Raw genomic sequence first — 18,083 nt, 5'->3', positions numbered from 1 at the left:
GACATTTAAATTGTTTATCAGGTCGTGTCATTGCAAATTTACGAATCTGAGCGTTAGAAAAGTAGCAGTTTTTGCGCCAAACTGCTACTTTATTTAAGTTGTTTGTTTATTGTGAATTTAAATGCTTCAATTCATATAAACCTTTTTTTCTGATCAAATTTTTTGTTTGATATCCTGGAAAACCCGCTGAGTCAGAGGTGGTGACTAAAGATAACTGACCCACCACTGACCTCTTTTTTTCTTTTCTTTTTTTTTCTTTTTTACAGCCTAGCTGATAATTTGTCAGTCTCCTCCCATCATGGAGTGGCTTTAAGATCAGGCTCCCAGCGCGTTTCCTCAGTTCCTTTTCCAGCGCTTTCAGGAAAAAAGTCTAAAATGTTTTTCACATTATTTTCACCAACCACCTGGACGTTGCTGGCGATCGTGTTTACCCTGCTTTTGCTGTGAGTATTCTGCGAAGGAAACAAATGGGTGTCAAGCTTTGTTATTAGTTGTGATAGTTATTTGTTTATAATAACTGATGTCATATCGATCTCAGTTTTTCTCGTTTTTTTGTAACATAGGTATGGAATTTGGCCATATCGTTTTTTCAAAAAGCTGGGGATATCTGGACCATCGCCTCTTCCTTTTGTTGGAACAGGACTTGGCTTTAAAAAGGTAAGGAAACCAAACACCAACATAGTAATACACCTCACCTTACAGTAAAAAGGAGCTGACTGATGACTGACAATGAGTACCTGTCTTCTCTATTTAATTTGAATGCATACATCCTATTCTAAAACACAGTTTCCTGCATCTTCTTGTAGGGAATTCTTGCTTTTGACCAAGAGTGCCATGCGAAGTATGGGGACATCTGGGGGTGAGTTGTTGCTTCATGTGAAAGATGTTTTCAACTCATGTATCCAAGTACACTTAGCTGCACTTACGTGCCTTTTAAATAAGCTGTACGTGACTAAGATTGGGAATATTTCCTGTTTTTATGAAGGTGTTCCTCCTTTGGACCTGAAATAGTTTTAAAAAAGTGCAAATCTCTTTTGGTTGAAGCATAAAGATCCAAAATGTTAACTCAAATGACTAGATGCCTCTTTTTTGCAGGTTGTACGATGCAAGAACACCGGTTTTAATGGTGGCTGACCCTGAGATTATTAAAACTGTCACTGTGAAGGAGTGCTACACTGTGTTTACCAACCGCAGGGTAAGAGACCCTTTGTATCACATAGCAAAGTGAAACCTACGCAAAGGGACCTTTGCGGGTTTATTTGCATGAATGTGTTTAGGGACAACCTCCCGGGTTTTGCCTGGGGTGGGTACTAGTGAAACAGGGGAAATGTTTGGGGTTTTTTCAAATTTGTCATTTGTACTCACTTATGTGCATATTAAAAAACAGCATTACTGACAGAACAGACGTTATTGTTATTCTAGTTTGTTATTAATCTTTGTGCTAAATTAAGATAAGTTGCAGCTTGTTGTATAGTTATATATTTGACAAAAAATTACAATATACATTTCCATATGTATTCTATATGTACATTTATTTAATTTTTTTACTTTCATCTATGTATAATAATAATATGCACACCATAGAGTCAACCTAGAGATAAAGGTGTAAAGACATTACAGTTGCATTACATTATCTCAGCAAAGTTCATAAGTTGATGTTAGATGTGGAGATGCTGGAGGAAGCTAAATTTAAGCTTTAAGTGCATTTTCACAGGATTCTGGTTTTATGAATGGACCTCTGGATGATGCAGTTTCAGTAGTCAAAGATGAAAGGTGGAAAAGAATTCGGAACACCGTGTCCCCATGCTTCACCAGTGGAAGACTGAAACAGGTTGATATCATGTATCAGTTATGTTGTAACTCCAATTTTGTTAATCTGTCTTAAGGAAATTCTCTCTCGTGTCTTATGAAAAGTTCTGTCTTTCTGGTCCAACATCGTTAGTTACATTGATGTATATAGTATCTACATATTTTTTTTGACTCTGTAAACCCACTGACATGCATTCCAAACAAAACATAAATAATATAATTCTTCTACGTTATCTCCTTTTTAAGGTTTATCCCCTTGTTGCTCGCTATGCAGACCGACTTGTTGCTAAACTTGAGGAAACAAATTTGGATGAACCCATCAATGTCAAACAGTATGTTGTTAATCTTTAATATGCCAGCATATTGCATTGTTCATCCTATAATAAATAATGCTCTTACTTGTCTTTTCCAATTCTCACAGGTTTGTGGCTCCTTACAGTTTAGACACTGTGACCAGTGCTTCTTTCAGCGTGGAGACAGACTCCATAAACAATCCAAATGATCCTGTGAATGTGCAGGTCCAGAAGGTCCTTAACTTCAAATTTTGGCCTTTACTTTTCCTAAGTATGACCTCCTTTTGACCCTTATTCAAACTCCATTTGCTCATATAGTATTGCTAGGTTTTTAATTTTTGTTCAACTGCTCATTTGTCTCCTTTCAGTGATTTTTCCCTTTGGTAAACATCTGCTGGAGCTCCTGAAGATTGAAATCATGCCCAAAGACAGCATTGACTTTTTCTACAACATCATTAAGAGATTTAAAACCCAGCATCGTGAAGATGAATCTGTAAGAATAAAATTTATAAAAGAAGTTCAACATTTCACAAAATCAAAGGCTTTCTATTTTGTTACATTATATTTGTCTGTGAAGCGCAGCAATCAAGCTCATTATATTAGCTTGAAAACAGGAAATGAGCTGCCTACCCTTTATCTACAAATTTTTGTTCTGGTTTATTTTAATTTGTATTTTTAAAAAAACAAACTAGAGATGAGAAATGTGGTTTTTTTTCACAGGTTTAATAACCTGACTATTAGCTGGTCAACAATTGAAAACTGTGTTCATCTTTTACATACTGCAGATATAATTTGCAATTTTCTTCTGCTGTTGTCTTTCAGTCACCCATATTTGAGTCAATAGACTTTGAGCAAGTTTGCATTTGTTGCTGATACTGAATGTTGTCTTTTTGATCTAGGCCCGATCAGACTTCCTGCAGGTGTTAATTCAGAGTGAGATCCCAGAAAAGGAGTATAAGAATGATGAAGAACAGCCAAATAAAGGTATGTTTTTACCAGAGAGGTAATCCATAAACAGGGATATTATATCCCTATAACATCCCTGCAAATATTTAGTGACAGCCAGGCTGGCTATGTGTACTAAACTGTACACGAGAACCACTAATAACATGTACTGAGTATCAAACATGTACACTAAGAAGGTTGGACTTTAAAGCAGTATTTAACCAGTACCAGTCAGTTATTACATTAGGACTACACTAGCTTTGAATATGATTCTGAAACTGACAAGGATTTTTCTCTTTTTGATAGGTTTGACTGAACATGAGATCCTTTCCCAGGCCTTGGTCTTCATCTTGGGAGGCTATGAGACCACCAGTACCACTCTTACATACATGCTTTATAATCTGGCCACCAACCCTGATGCGTTGCAGACCTTACACAAAGAAATTGATGCTAACCTGAAGAAAGATGTACAGTAATTTCTCACATAATTTATCTTTGCTACAGTAGCGGACAGTCTTATTACAGTTTCCTTTTTTGTGATTGTGTCTTTTCACATTTTGCCTAGGCACCCATTTCTTATGAGGAGCTGACAGGCCTGCAATACCTGGACCATGTTATACTCGAGTCGTTGCGTTTGATTCCCACTGGCCCTCGGCTCGACAGGACATGCAAAAAAACTGTGCAGGTGCATGGCCTCACCATCCCTGAGGGAACCGTAATTGGGATTCCTGTGTGGTTGTTGCACAAAGACCCACGCTACTGGAACTCACCTGAGCTTTTCAGACCAGAGAGGTAAATCTGCAATCTTATCAAGAACCAATCTTGGTTAAATCTTGGAAGCTATTATTAAAGAAAGGGTGCTTTACAAGGTTTATTTCTATAGACTAAGCCACTCATATCACTTTGTCTTTGTAAACCTTACAAAACAAATCTGACATAAATGCTGAAATACAGTTGGGTTTTCTGACAAGAAGTGACTCAGAGACATCTAAACAATCATCACAACAAGACAAAGCAAGGCTGTATTGAAATTAGTTATAGATTTATTTTAAATACATTTATAAAAAGATTCTATTTCTTTTCATCTTTTTTAGATTTCTCTGTATTTGCTTAATTCCTTCTATTTAAATATATAAAAAAATATAGTTCCCATCAGTTTATTCTTAATATTTCAAGTAATGAAGTGATGACACTTTGACATTTTTGAAAATTTAATGAAAATCAAAAACTTGAATCTCTCATTTGTAACACTCAGGTTCTCTTAATTGGATAGTTTGCAACAGTCCCTTTGGCAGCAGGTTCCACACATGGATTTTGGGCCATTCATCCCATTTATCCTGACAGATCCTCTCGTGCAGACTGTAGAGGGTTAACAGTATTCGTTTTTGTGTTAGAGCACTGAAGTAAAAACTACAAATATTCTTACTGAATACTACACCTGAAATAAATGTAAAAAAAAAAAAAAAAGAATTCAACAGAGGATTTTTTGCTACTGTTTCGAGTAGCTAGATTAACTGCATCCTTTGTAACAGCATGCAGAGCCTTTTCCTTTTACGTAGTAACTCCATGATTTTAAAGGCTTATTTGATCTGTATCTGCAGGTTCAGTAAAGACAGCGGGGAGGAGGTGAACCCATACGCGTACATGCCATTTGGACTCGGCCCTCGTAACTGCGTTGGGATGCGCTACGCCCTCCTCGTTATGAAGATGATTATTGTCCGTCTCTTGCAGAAGTACACTTTGGAAACGTGCAAAGAGACCATGGTAATAGCAACACTCCTCCACATTCAGACTATGATGCTACTTTTCTGTCCTGTCCCTGATGTTACATCCATTTCTTTTCTCTTTTTTAGATTCCACTTCAGTTTGACTGGAAGTTTCAGCCAGTTCAGCCTGTAAAACTCAAGATTGTTCCCAGAAATCAGTAATCTAAGAGGGAACATCTCCAAATCCCGTCAAACATGTTATTTTATGATTTTGCTTTAATGTGAGGGAACTGCTGCCAGGATGACATTGTTCATGTAATTTTTTCAGCTTCTATTTTGATGAATCAAATGTATTTTAATTCCCTTTTTTTACTGTGTTGAATGTTTAATCTGACTTTTCTGTGTTCAAAAGACACATCTACCTTTGCTATTTCTCCTTTTATGGTTAATTGCATGAATTTTTTGATGACATTCTTGAACTTGTGACTTCTGAAAAGTGCAAACATCCACATTATCTTTTGACACTTCTGCTTTATGGGTCGCATATCTTCCTTGTTTGGTTCCTTTTTTTGTGTCAGTTTGGTAGAAATTGGTGTCTGTTCATGTATGAGCTTCATGATGCAATAAATACAGTTACAACTAGAAATTCAGAGACTTCAAAGTCTGTCTTGAGACTGTCAGGGCCATGAAATAAGGTGCTGGCAGCGAACACACATTTCCCTGATGCATGTAGCCTTATTATTGGTGGCAGTGGCGGTCCTAGCCTGTTTGGCGCCCTGGGTGAACACTCCCTCTGGCGCAGGGATTAGGGATTAATAAAGTATTCTGATTCTGATTGTTTCAGGATGATCTGCCATTATCCAATGACACATCTGCTTACCTGCATCTTTTGCTCGTTTCTCCTCCTCTTCTTTTCTCTTTTTTATAAACTGAGCACCTGATGGCTTTGAACTTTTCTTGTCCATCTTCCATTGGTTTTAATTTTGCACTCCAGTATGAACACCCATCCCTCAACACAAGGATCACCACAACATAACCTAACAGACCTACACCTTAGTTCACAGATTCGATTTGTCTAGGGTTTATTTCTGGGATTTCACACAACCCAGTATTCAAATCATGAATACACAATGGGCTTGGATTTACAGCATTATGATTGAAATATGCTCTATTTGGAAGCAGCAGGGCCCCCTCCCCTTTCGACGGGTTGTGTGTGACACTTTAAATCATCAAACTGTAAATTATAAATTTTAAATTGTTATTGATCCCTTTACCCCTGGTCCTAAAGTGTATATTTATTTTCTTATTCTTCCTATATATACTGTATGTAGCGGAGATGACAATAAAGTTTACTTTGACTTCAGCAGCGAGCAGGCGCACCGAGGGCTCTCGCGCTCACTTTTCGCGTACAGAATTTCGAAAAAAAAAACATCGGTGCAAATTATAAGTCTGTATCATGATGTCTGGTGTTTTCGTGTTTGTTGGTTTGTTTTTTATTTTGTTTTATTTTGCTAGTTGGTTATTAGATGCTGCTCCAGCCAGCCAGAGACTCCCCCGCCGCCCCGCCCTCTCCTCCCTGAGCCGCAAGCAGCAGGCGCACCTCGCAAACGGAGGGCGCCCTTACTCCCAGCAAATGGGCGATAGAAAACCGATCGGTGCCTATGCCATTCCCAATATGCGCTGGCATGATGTTGGGGCAGCATGAGTACGAGTAATTTTCTTTTCTTTTTTTGCCGATGCCCGTGATGCTGCCCCGGGCAACCGCCCGTGTCGCCCGTAACAAAAACCGCTGCTGATTGGTGGTATCTGTCTCCACCTAGCGTCAACAGCTGCCAACCAGCTTCTACTGATAATTTCGTTGACAGTTGTCCACTGCTGATTGTATCAAAAGGAAATCTTACAATATGTCCTCAAATCCAAACACTTGAATTATAAATGTATACTTGATGTACTGAATCTTTTTTATTTTATTTTATTTTTTACCAAATCCAGAGTTCCAGAACAAAATCCTAAACCTGAACTTCAGTGCTTCTGTTGGCAATTTGAATACATTATATTTGCAAGTTCCACATGCTTTTCTTGTGAGCTCTGGTTGAAACAAACCTGTTACACACAAACAATAATTAAGTTGTTTCATAGCACGGCAATTTTTTTAACAGGACTTTATAAATTTATAAGTCCATGAGTACAAGAGTTGTATCTTCTCTTGTAACTTGCAAGACTACGAATAAGCACGTTTCCTGTAATGTAGTACTATTGTTTTAGATCTTGAATAAGTCCTCTGCTTCCAGACAGGAGGAGTCATTAGTTATATTAATGGAGTAAAATCAATCATAAACATTTAATTAATTTATTCAAACAATCAAACAGTCATGCAACATAAAGTCACATATATAACTAACGGAAATAGCGGAAGTCACTTTTTTGAGATTTTCAATTAATGAAGTTCCCCAATCTAAAATTATAACTTGCAAATGAAATGTCACTCAAGTGAAAATTGTATGTGATCTATTTTCTACTCTGACAAATTAAATGTACAAAAATAACGATGATGGTGATAATTTGAAGGCATAAAAGGATAAAAAACAAAATGAACTTAGAGTTATCTTTGATAATTTAATTTTTATACCTTAAACTTGGCGATGTGAATACAGCACAATAATTGAGTTGGCTGATGTTGTTGTCTGAAAACCACCTGAAGCTATGAAGTATACAGGTGAGCTCAAGAACTGTATAAAGTATTCTTGGATGTGTTTGGGTGTGTGTGTTTGCATTATAAAGTTTGTTTTTTAAGACCCGTTGGTAACACACTTTTGTATTACACAATCAGTCATCGGTGCCAATAGTATCTAGGGGAAGAGCCAGCAGGTGACCTGATTATTACAACCTTTTAAGGAAATATTGCAGTAGGTTGGAACTAAATAAACTGTGACCTAGAAAGCATTTGTCCTTAAATGGAGCTACTAACACCAGGTTGATTTACCCGCTCCAATGAGGATTTATCAGCAGTAAAGGTGAGACAGTGAGCATAGACACATGGCATACATGGCATAGAGCCTGCAGATGCTACATGATGGGTTAAAGTGTAACTGACAGTAATATAAGAAGATAATCTGGAGTGGTTGCTCCTGTGTTTATATCAGTGTGCAGGACACTGAAATAGGAAAACAGCAGGAAGTTTCTGCCATTTTCCACCTTTTTAATTGGTGTAGCACAAAACAGCCTTAACCACAGTGTCTCTGCAGCGCAGGGAACACTGCTGGTTTTGATTCTAGCCATCCAGTCATCCAGTCATCCTCCAGCCCTCACTTTCAGGTGTGAGCAAACCTTTAATGACATTATTCTTTGCACGTTGTCACCAGAAGCATTTTTTAGTCTGTTTTAATGTGTCCACCTAAGGGTCCAAAGTAATTGAGCATGATTTATAAAGTGGTGGGAAAATCAATTTCACAGTTGTAGACAAACACAACACAGTTGCGTTGTGATGTGTCATATCGTGTCGTGTTGTGTTATATGTAGTGCCGACGTAGGACAGTTTTCCAATTTCATTGTACTATTGTACTATGTATGACTGTGCAATGACAATAAAGAGTTATCTTATCTTATCTTAAAAAGGAAACCATAAAGTTCACCAACACTGCTCCACAAAACTGAATTTATCCTCAAAAATCTAAGTAAGCAGAATGCTACTTGGAAGACTGGAGGAAACGTTTTCTCTGTCAGACCCAGCCTAAGCCTTTCATCAGTCATCACAGAAAAATAAAGAAACAGTACTCACAAAGTTTGCTGATACTATTAAACGAAAAAAGGCCCTCAGTGTGGAGTGTCTAACATAACCTAATATTTATACAGGTACAGGTGTAAATTCTTTAGTCTCTGAACAGAGACACACCAAAGAGTCACAAGATAAATTTGAATGCTGTCTTTGAGATCTTTTGATTGTATTCTTAAATGCAAGAAAATCCTAACAATAATACTAAACCTTCCACCTATCAAACTTTCTTCTACTTGGCTGTCCCTCAAAGCCGAGAGTTGAACAGCAGGTCGGTGGAGCTGCTGTTTCTGAAATAACTCTATTAGGCATTGTTGGGTTTCACATATATTGACTTGATTATTTGAAACTGTTAAATATAAGCATCCACCAGTAAAAGAGAAAGAATAGACTGTAACAGGAAGAACAGTGCTACTTCCTAGAATTGGGAATGCTGGCATATTAATCCAGCTAACTCTTCAGCTGCCTGTACTGAAGGAATGACTGTGAGCACATTTCCACAAACAACCTTTATTTGTCACATACACAATTATACAGAGTACAACATGTAGTGAAATTCGGCTGTGTCTGAAGAAGTCAAACTTCAGACATAGCCTAAAACCAAGCATAGGGCTTGGTTTTAGCATGGGGGGGGGGGGGGGGGGGGGGGCTTACCACTACACTATTCAGCTGCCTAACATTCCCAAGCTTTTCTCGCACAAAGGTGCACAAAGGTGCGAGAAAAGGAAATAAAATTATTGATCTTTTTTGATTTGTGAAAATAAACTTCACAAATAATATTACAGAGATGAATTTGCCTGAAATCTGATTTTCATACAACTGAAAAGAAATTAAAACCTTTATACTCAAATGATGTATGTGTGTGTAATTGTATTTTAAATTCTAATTACATTTACACAGTTTAAATCTAATCAAATAAGACAAAAAAGCCCTAATAAACCCAGTGTTACATAGGTCGTGCATTTACTAAGCAGTTACCCTTGGCACACTGATACATGTGACCCATATCGCTAACATTACATCAGCGTTTTTATCTCCTTGCTCTTCCTCTGTTATTGTGGGAAAGTTTACACAAAAGTGCTGAGCATGCGCAGCTGTAACAGTTTCACACAAACATAAAAAAAAGAGGATCGGATAACAAGACTTTTATGTCAAATGTCAGTCACGGACCAACTAAATCACGTAGAAGCCGTGGAAGGTGGAAAAATAACTATTATGGGGATAATGAAGAACTTCATATTCTAACAGCTTTATTATAATCGTGAAGAAATATTAAAATAGTTCAAAACGAAAGCTAATTTACAGAGCAAGGAGAGCGGCTCGTTTCACACTCACAGCACAAATAACACCGATAACCACACCTTTGTGTTCAGATTTACCTTCTATAACCCGACAAGATGAAAAACGATCAGAAATGCGTTTAATAAGAACAATAGCAAAACAAAAAAAGAAGACAAAACGAAATTAAGAAATTAAACGTTTTAGCTTAAATAAATTTTATTTTGCTTGATTTTCTGGAGAAGAGCCATATGTTGCAGGCAGTGGTGTTCAGTGTGAAGGCTAAAGTGTGTTTTCTTCTCATTCAGTTGTTGCGCAAACGCAGTAAGAATGCGAAGAAAAAAGGTTTAAAGCTTCTGACCCGCCTCTGACCCTTTATGGAGCTTATTACACAATCACGTTTGTCTCATAGATTCCTCCCACCACACAGAGGCAGATGCTTTAAAAACACAGATTTTCCAGCCTTCTTCCTCACCTGTAGCGCTTTGTCGGAAAGAAGTCGCAATGTTTTTCACGCTGTTTTCAGCAACCACCTGGACTTTGCTGGTCCTGCTTTTCACGCTGATATTACTGTGAGTATTCCTCGACTACTGTTTTGCAAGACAATCGAGCCCTTATGTTATGTCGCGGTCCAGCCACCCGTCGTGGAATTTAGTTTCTCCTGTATTCCTTTTGTTTTAATGTCCAACTGACGATTTCAGATTTTCTCTGTTTTGTGACACAGGTACGGATTATGGCCATATCAGTTCTTCAAAAAGCTGGGGATACCTGGACCGAGGCCCCTGCCTTTTATTGGAACGATGCTGGGCATAAGAAAGGTACGCACAGAAACCAAACTCACCTTAGAGACTGGGATACGAGGAGCTGACTGATTTGATCTTGAAGAAGTGAGAAGGACATATGTAATGTCCTTATCAATCGTCAATATCACTGACCTGCCTGAGCTTTCTGTGTGTTTTTGAATGCACATGTCCTACTCAGTGGCTTATTGACTCTAAAAAACATTTAACTTCTTGCAGGGATTTCTTGGTTTTGATCTAGAGTGCCATGCCAAGTATGGGGACGTCTGGGGGTAAGTTACTTCATCAACTAGGAAGTCCACTCATGTTAAAATATGTTTGTGAGCCATGCACACAAAATAAATAAATATACAAAATTTCTGAATTCATTCATGTCAATAATGCTGTGGTCTAAAGCGACTAAAAAACCAAACAAAAAATGCCTTAAACAATTAGCCATGAATTGTGTTATTGTAAACGGCTGTTTTCTTTTTTGCAGGTTGTACGATGGACGAACGCCTTTGTTAATGGTGGCCGACCCTGAGATTGTTAAAACCGTGACGGTGAAGGAGTGCTACTCTGTGTTCACCAACCGCAGGGTAAGAAGCTCCTCTTTCTATTTCATGAAACCTTTGGACGTCCTGCCACTCTCCATAGAACGCAAAATGTTAGCAAGACATAGGTACAAATGCTTTTTCACTTTTTTACCATAGCAAAATTGCTAGCAGTGATTTCCAAAGCAACTTGGGAAATGCTGTAGTTTATAGTGTCAGGCTGATGTGTTTAGGAAAACAACAGCAGCACCACAGGGAAAGACTGTTACCACATGAAATGTAAATGAAGTAATATTAAAACCCAACAGGCTGAACTTGCAGCAGTTCTCTGTGCTTTACACAAAGAGTTACACTTTTATTACTCAAGGGTTACATCAGCCAACACAGCAGCTGGAGAACATGAAGCAAACCAGGAAACACACTTCACTGTTTCACATAAGAACTAGAGAACGAAAACAGATGTTTTAAGATCTATCTCACTATGTATAACAGAATCAAAGGTAATTTTATGAAGGTTTTATGTATTTAAACCAATTCAAATTATCACATTATTGTTTCTGGGACTGCTTCCTGTACAGCTGAGTTTAAAAAGAGTTGGTGAATATATAAATTATCAGCATTGTACTAGTGAGTGGTGTACTTTGAAGCAGTTTTCTGACATGTTATTTAATCAATAATCATTAAGCAGTGGTAGTAGTTAAGATATTTTTAACAAAAAACAAAACATATTTCCCCGCATCTATATTATCAAACAAACCTGGATAAATATGATGGGTTACTGATTACATTTTACTCGAACCTCTTTGCACTGTAGTACTTATTTATGGTGATGTTGGTATTTGTTGTTTGTTTACTTTGTACTGTTGCATGTACCCATGTGTGTTGATCTATCCAAAGATTGTTCTATATGAATACTCAACATAGAGCCAACACAGAGAAAATACCAATTACATTACATTATATGTGCAAACTGATGAGGTAGATGTAAGCAAACATTGAGAGTTATTATTTCCTTTTCACAGGATACTGGTGTTTTCACTGGACCTATGGAAGACTCTGTCTTAGTAGTCAAAGATGAAAGGTGGAAACGAATTCGCAACAGCATGTCTCCATGCTTCACCAGTGGAAGACTGAAACAGGTTAATATATCTAAGTTCATTAACCACTTATATCCCAAAAAGTTTCTTTTTCAATGGGTGAAAGGTGATGAAACATTTCCCCCCACTGAAAACGCTACGTCCAGACGAACAGAATCAACTTTTCTGGATTTCATTACCTGGATGATTGAGTATGCATCAAGACATAGCCACTAATGTGATTAAACTATATACAAAGTACAAAAAAAAAATTCTTATATTTTTCACAGACATTGTTAAAGTTTGTAAAATAGAGAAAACGAGTTGACAAAAAATGTACCAACATCATCAGTGTGTTTTGATCTGTTTTCTTTCTACATAATTTTCTTATTTTGTCTCCATTATATAAAAAAAAAAGGTTTTTCCCCTCGTTGCTCGCTATGCAGAACGACTTGTTGCAAAACTTGAGGAAGCAAATTTGGACGAACCCATCACTGTCAAACAGTATGTTGTTAATCAGAAATATGCAAACATATTAAATTGTTCATCCTAAAATAAATAATGCACTGATCACTTGTCTTTTCCAACTCTCATAGGTTTGTGGCTCCTTACAGTTTAGACACTGTGACGAGTGCTTCTTTCAGTGTGGAGACAGACTCCATAAACAATCAGAATGATCCAGTTAATGTTCAAGCGCAGAAGCTCATTCAATTAAAAATGTGGCTTTTATTCTTACTAAGTATGTTCTTCTTTTGACTTTTAAAAACTCATTTAATGTTTTGTTTTCAGAAAGCAAACTCAATAGTATCTACAGGATGTCAAATTTTGCTTACTGGTATTCGGTCTGGTCTCCTTTCAGTGGCAGTTCCGTTTGGTAGACGTCTGGCAAAGTTCCTGAACGTGGAAATCATACCCAAGGACAGCATTGACTTTTTCTACAACCTCCTCAAGAAATTTAAAAACCAGCATCATGAAGACAAATCTGTAAGTATTAAATTTATAAAGGAACATCAACATTGTGGTGTCCATACACGTCCTGTTGTCTTTTTGATGTCTCTATCATGATTATTTTAAAGCCAGAAGCAGCTTTTGGGATACTGCATGTTCAATGGCAACCTGTCATTCACATAGTAGAGCATGCTTTATCCTCCTTTACAACTCTATTGGGGACCATAATTTAAAAAGTAAACCTAGTCACAGAGGCCATCAGCTCATCAGAAATGTTAACAGACATGAGAGACAAAGCTAGATGTATATGTTTTCCATATACATCTAGCTTTGAAACCACAGGACTCGCTCCCTGTAACGAGAAAATAATTTAGGGCAAACCCTGAAATCATTTGCCATCTTTGATATACAGTCTATGCACACTGCAAACATTATTGATAATTTTCCTCTGCTGTTGACTCTCAATCATCCACATGTGAGCACATTTGAATATTGTCTTTTCTGATGTAGGCTCGAGCAGACTTCCTGCAGGTGTTGATCCAGAGTGAGATCCCAGAAAAGATGTATAAGAACAATGAAGAACAGCCAAGTAAAGGTATGTGTTTACCACAGAAGTAATCCATAATATCCAGTCACTCATGTCACATTACTTTAGACAACTCAGGATCAGGGGTTTTACGCACCAATTTTTGTCATCATATCAATCTGCTCATATGTCTCATACGCAAAAGAAAAGTCAGTCAGTATCATATATTATAAGCCAGGAGCTGGATGATTCAATCCAATTTTATTTATAAACCACTTTAAAATACCCAGCACAGGACCAAAGTGCTGCACAGAAAATAAGTTAGAATAACAGAAAACAGCAAAAATAAATAAAGCACATAATACATAAAAATGAAAACAGCCCTATATTAAAAAAGAAAACAAGATAAAACGACATAGAATCAACTAAAAACAACTAAAATAAAAAATAAAAACCAACATCTCACGTGGTGTCATAGGCCAGGGTAAAGAGGTAGGTTTTCAGGAGTCCTAAAAGAATCCTAAAAGAAATGGGCAGCCAGTGAAGTGAAGCTAAAATAGTGGAAATGTGCTCAAACTTTCGACTGCCAGTTAAAAGACGAGCTGCGGCATTTTGCACCCTCTGTAGATGAGTAATGTATGATGAACTGACCCCAATATAAAGTGCATTACAGTAATCCAGCCGAGTGATAACAAAGGCGTGGATCACTGTCTCAAAGTGCTGCTGTGAAAGAATTGGCTTTATTTCAGCCAGTTGCCTGAGCTGAAAGAAGTTAGATTTTACCACTGCCTTAATCTAGTCAAACTTTAGATCACAGTCCACTTTGACCCCCAGGTTTGTGAGAGCTGGTTTAACACACTTGGCCAAGGTATCTAAATACACATTGGGGGTCTCAGTGGGGGTACCAAAACCCATGACCTCAGTCTTTTTATCATTGAATTTTAAAAAGTTAAGAGACATGCAAGCCTTAATGTCATCAAGACACTGAAGTTATGGCTGTGTGGAGTATGTGCCTTCTTTCTTTAGAGGGACAGTCTGACAGTCATCAGCAGAAAAGTGGAATGCAATGCCTTGCTTTCTCAGTATAGAACCAAGAGGAAGCAGATATAAAGAGAAGAGGAGGGGGCCTAGAACTGAGCCCTGTAGGACCCCCCCCCCCCCCCCACACACACACACACACACACACACACACACAAACAAGGACCCGAGGTTGATGGAGCTTGACCGCCCACAGGGGCAAGAAAGTTATAAGTACTAGCTATTGATTACTCTTAAATAAGATCATGAAATGTTCTTTCCATAGGTTTGACTGAACATGAGATCCTTTCCCAGGCCTTGGTCTTCATCTTTGGAGGCTACGAGACCACCAGTACCACTCTTACTAACATCCTTTATAATCTGGCCACCAACCCTGATGCGTTGCAGACCTTGCACAAAGAAATTGATGCTAACCTGAAGAAAGATGTACAGTAATTCATCACATAATTTGTTGCCATTCTCGATTCAATGGTGGACACCATTTGCATATTTTATTTTTATGTTTGCCTTCTTCTTTATATTTTCCCTAGGCACCCATTTCATATGAAGAACTGACCGGTCTACAGTACCTGGACCAAGTTATACTTGAATCAATGCGACTGATTCCCACTGCCCCTCGAATTGACAGGGTGTGCAAAAAAACTGTGCAAGTGAATGGACTCACCATCCCTGAAGGAACCACAATTGGGATTCCTGCATGGGTGTTACACAAAGACCCACGCTACTGGGACTCCCCTGAGCTTTTTAGACCAGAGAGGTAAATGTGCATGTAGGTGTGTCATCACAAGGTTATGAAGAACCTGGTCATCCTGTAATTAGTGAAACCTGGTCTCCAAAAGTTGATTCTGTTCATCTAGACGTAGCGTTTTCTGGGAGATCACAAATATATGTCCGTTATTAGTGAAACCTGGGACATTATGCTTTGCTTTATCTTTGGTAGATCAATGAGGTGCCATATGTAGGTCCCTTCACTGATGTTCTCAGTGGTTCAATTGAGTGACAGCCAGATACGCATCCCAAAACCTCTGCAGTGTTGTCTGCAGCTGTCTGTTTTGAGTCATTACTTTTCTGGAAGCTGGCTGGTTCCCTGAGACTGAGAGTGCTGCACTGTGGGACTGGTTTTCTTCAATGCTTTTTATCTAGTGTAGCTTCCACCTAAGTACTGCTTTGATCATAGGTTTTTCCCTGCTGTAAGATCTGACTGGCCAATGGGTTCCTAATCCCTGACCAAAGCTTTAGAAGTAATAGACCTATGCCCTCCCTACTCTTTACGTTGTAGGTCTACAGACTGCCTAAAAATCATGGCTCAATACAAAAAGAATTATTTCACTTTACATATCTACAAGTTTGTTTGATCTGTATCTGCAGGTTCAGTAAAGACAACATGGAGGAGGTGAACCCATACGCGTACATGCCATTTGGACTCGGCCCTCGTAACTGCGTTGGGATGCGCTACGCCCTCCTCGTCATGAAGATGGTTATTGTCTGTCTCTTGCAGAAGTACACTTTGGAAACATGCAAAGAGACAATGGTGAGAGCAGCAAAAAAAACCATTCAGACTGTCATGGTACTCTGCTGTCCTGTCACTGATGTTACATCCATTTCTTTTCTTCTTTTTTTTTTAGATTCCACTTCGGTTTAACTGGAAGTTTCAGCCAGTTCAGCCTATAAAACTCAAGATTGTTCCCAGAAACAAATAGTCTAAGAGGGAACATCTCCATCCTATCAAAAAAAAATCCTATCAAACATTTTATTGTATGATTTTCTTTTAATGTGAGGCAAGTGTTGCCATAAGGGCATTCATCGTTTTTCTGCTGCTTAACTGTAAAATGTTAAATCAGTGCAGTTTAAATATTTGAATTTTCTTGCAATATTAATAAATCAAATGTATTTTAATTACTTTTCTTTAAATTGTGTTGAACTTTTTTCAAAAAGCTAACTTTACTAATGGTTTACTGTATGAATTTCCTGATAACCATCTTTGATTTGTGCAAACATATTATTCTGTGACACTTGATCTTTAGGTTTGCCTTTGTTAATTTTGTCTTGTTTTCTGTCATGCATGAGCTTTATACAAATGGATAAATAAAATTACAGTTTGAAATCTAGAGACTTATCAGAATATCTCTTGGGACAGTTAAGTCCATGAAATAAGCTGCTGGCAGCTATACACGTCTCATTGATGGCTGTAGTCTTATTATTGGTTTTACCATCACAGCTAGTCAGGTTTCCAAAGGCATAGGGTCTTGTGGGCTAGTCAGAGCGGACACTCCATTTTCCCTCCTGCATCCAGTCTTGAGTCTTGTAGACCGATAGCCTCTCTGGCTCTCGGGCATGAATGTTCACATCTTACAAAGCCCGGACCTAGTTAGCATGTAAATATACACATTCATTAATGTTTTTTACATTTTTTACAGTGTTGTGGTCAGAATATTGGGCTGCTCCACCTCCTCTGGGGGTGTCTTAAAGAGTTAACAGAGTGGAGAGACTGTCAAGATACAATAGAGAATGTTTGGTTATGTTGTAATCTTGGTTGTCTCAGTGAGAGACTCTCTCCAGCTCTAGGGCCACTTGGAGAACGTTATAATCAAACTATCAGTGATTTCCACGAGCACAGATGTTTTATGCCTAAGTTTTTGGGTGTGGCCGGGTAAGACGGGGATCATTCTACAAACATATGGAATATGAAGGACCTTTTAGGTTTGGATTTTTTTCCACCCTTAATAATAAACACCTTCATTTAGACGTTTTGTATACATGTTGTGTTCAATTTTATTATCTTTGTCTAAAATTTACATTTGTTTGATGATCTGAAACATTTAAGTGCAACAAACATCCGAAACAAAATATGGTAGGATCTGCCCTGTTAAGAGGGAGTTTTTCGTTCCCACCGTCTCCAAAGCACTTGTTCAGGGCTGGGTCGTATGATTATTGAGGTTTTCTCGCTTTTCTTTGTATTTTTTTTAATTATTATCTTACAATATAAAGCACCTTGAGGCAGCTGTTGTTGTGATTTGACGCTTTATAAATGAAATTAAATTGAATTGTGTAAATTTTAAAATAAAAGAAATGATTTAATTAATAATCTCAAAGCAGGAACAATTACTTAATGATGAATACTGTGAAATGTTTCTGGATAACTTCAGAATTAGGTTGTAGTGCAGGGAGAGACTTGGCTAAGAAACCAACTGAGAAGCTGGGAAAATAATATTTATTTGATGATGAAAGCATAGAAATTAACTGAGAAACTAAGACCAGATTCAAGCTGGGGTCATTGTATGTCATGCTGGATTCTCAACTCACTGGCCAAACAAGAAAAACAGACATGTTACCCAGAATTGGAAATGTTTACACATTTC

The 18,083-nt window shown here is 37.9% G+C and overlaps 2 protein-coding genes across 2 annotated transcripts; both read left to right on the top strand.

The window, feature by feature from the left end:
- Positions 1–219: 219 nt before the first annotated feature.
- Positions 220–5,399, top strand: LOC102796123 (cytochrome P450 3A30-like). Its single transcript, XM_006783580.3, has 13 exons — positions 220–443; positions 564–657; positions 807–859; positions 1,096–1,195; positions 1,715–1,831; positions 2,056–2,141; positions 2,231–2,373; positions 2,471–2,595; positions 3,002–3,086; positions 3,354–3,514; positions 3,613–3,839; positions 4,649–4,811; positions 4,901–5,399. Exons 1-13 carry the CDS (start codon positions 376–378, stop codon positions 4,973–4,975), a joined length of 1,497 nt encoding a protein of 498 aa, XP_006783643.2. The 5' UTR covers positions 220–375; the 3' UTR covers positions 4,976–5,399.
- A 4,784-nt stretch (positions 5,400–10,183) lies between these two features.
- LOC102796416 (cytochrome P450 3A40-like) lies at positions 10,184–16,832 on the top strand. Its single transcript, XM_006783581.3, has 13 exons — positions 10,184–10,375; positions 10,528–10,621; positions 10,823–10,875; positions 11,082–11,181; positions 12,159–12,275; positions 12,631–12,716; positions 12,809–12,951; positions 13,072–13,196; positions 13,671–13,755; positions 14,990–15,150; positions 15,255–15,481; positions 16,093–16,255; positions 16,350–16,832. Exons 1-13 carry the CDS (start codon positions 10,308–10,310, stop codon positions 16,422–16,424), a joined length of 1,497 nt encoding a protein of 498 aa, XP_006783644.2. The 5' UTR covers positions 10,184–10,307; the 3' UTR covers positions 16,425–16,832.
- The last annotated feature ends 1,251 nt before the right edge of the window (positions 16,833–18,083 follow it).

The sequence above is a fragment of the Neolamprologus brichardi genome, chromosome 13 (assembly GCF_056152115.1).
Source record: "Neolamprologus brichardi isolate AB-2024 chromosome 13, ASM5615211v1, whole genome shotgun sequence".
In the NCBI taxonomy this organism is placed as follows: domain Eukaryota; kingdom Metazoa; phylum Chordata; class Actinopteri; order Cichliformes; family Cichlidae; genus Neolamprologus; species Neolamprologus brichardi.
This window is presented reverse-complemented; position numbering and strand designations above follow the sequence as displayed.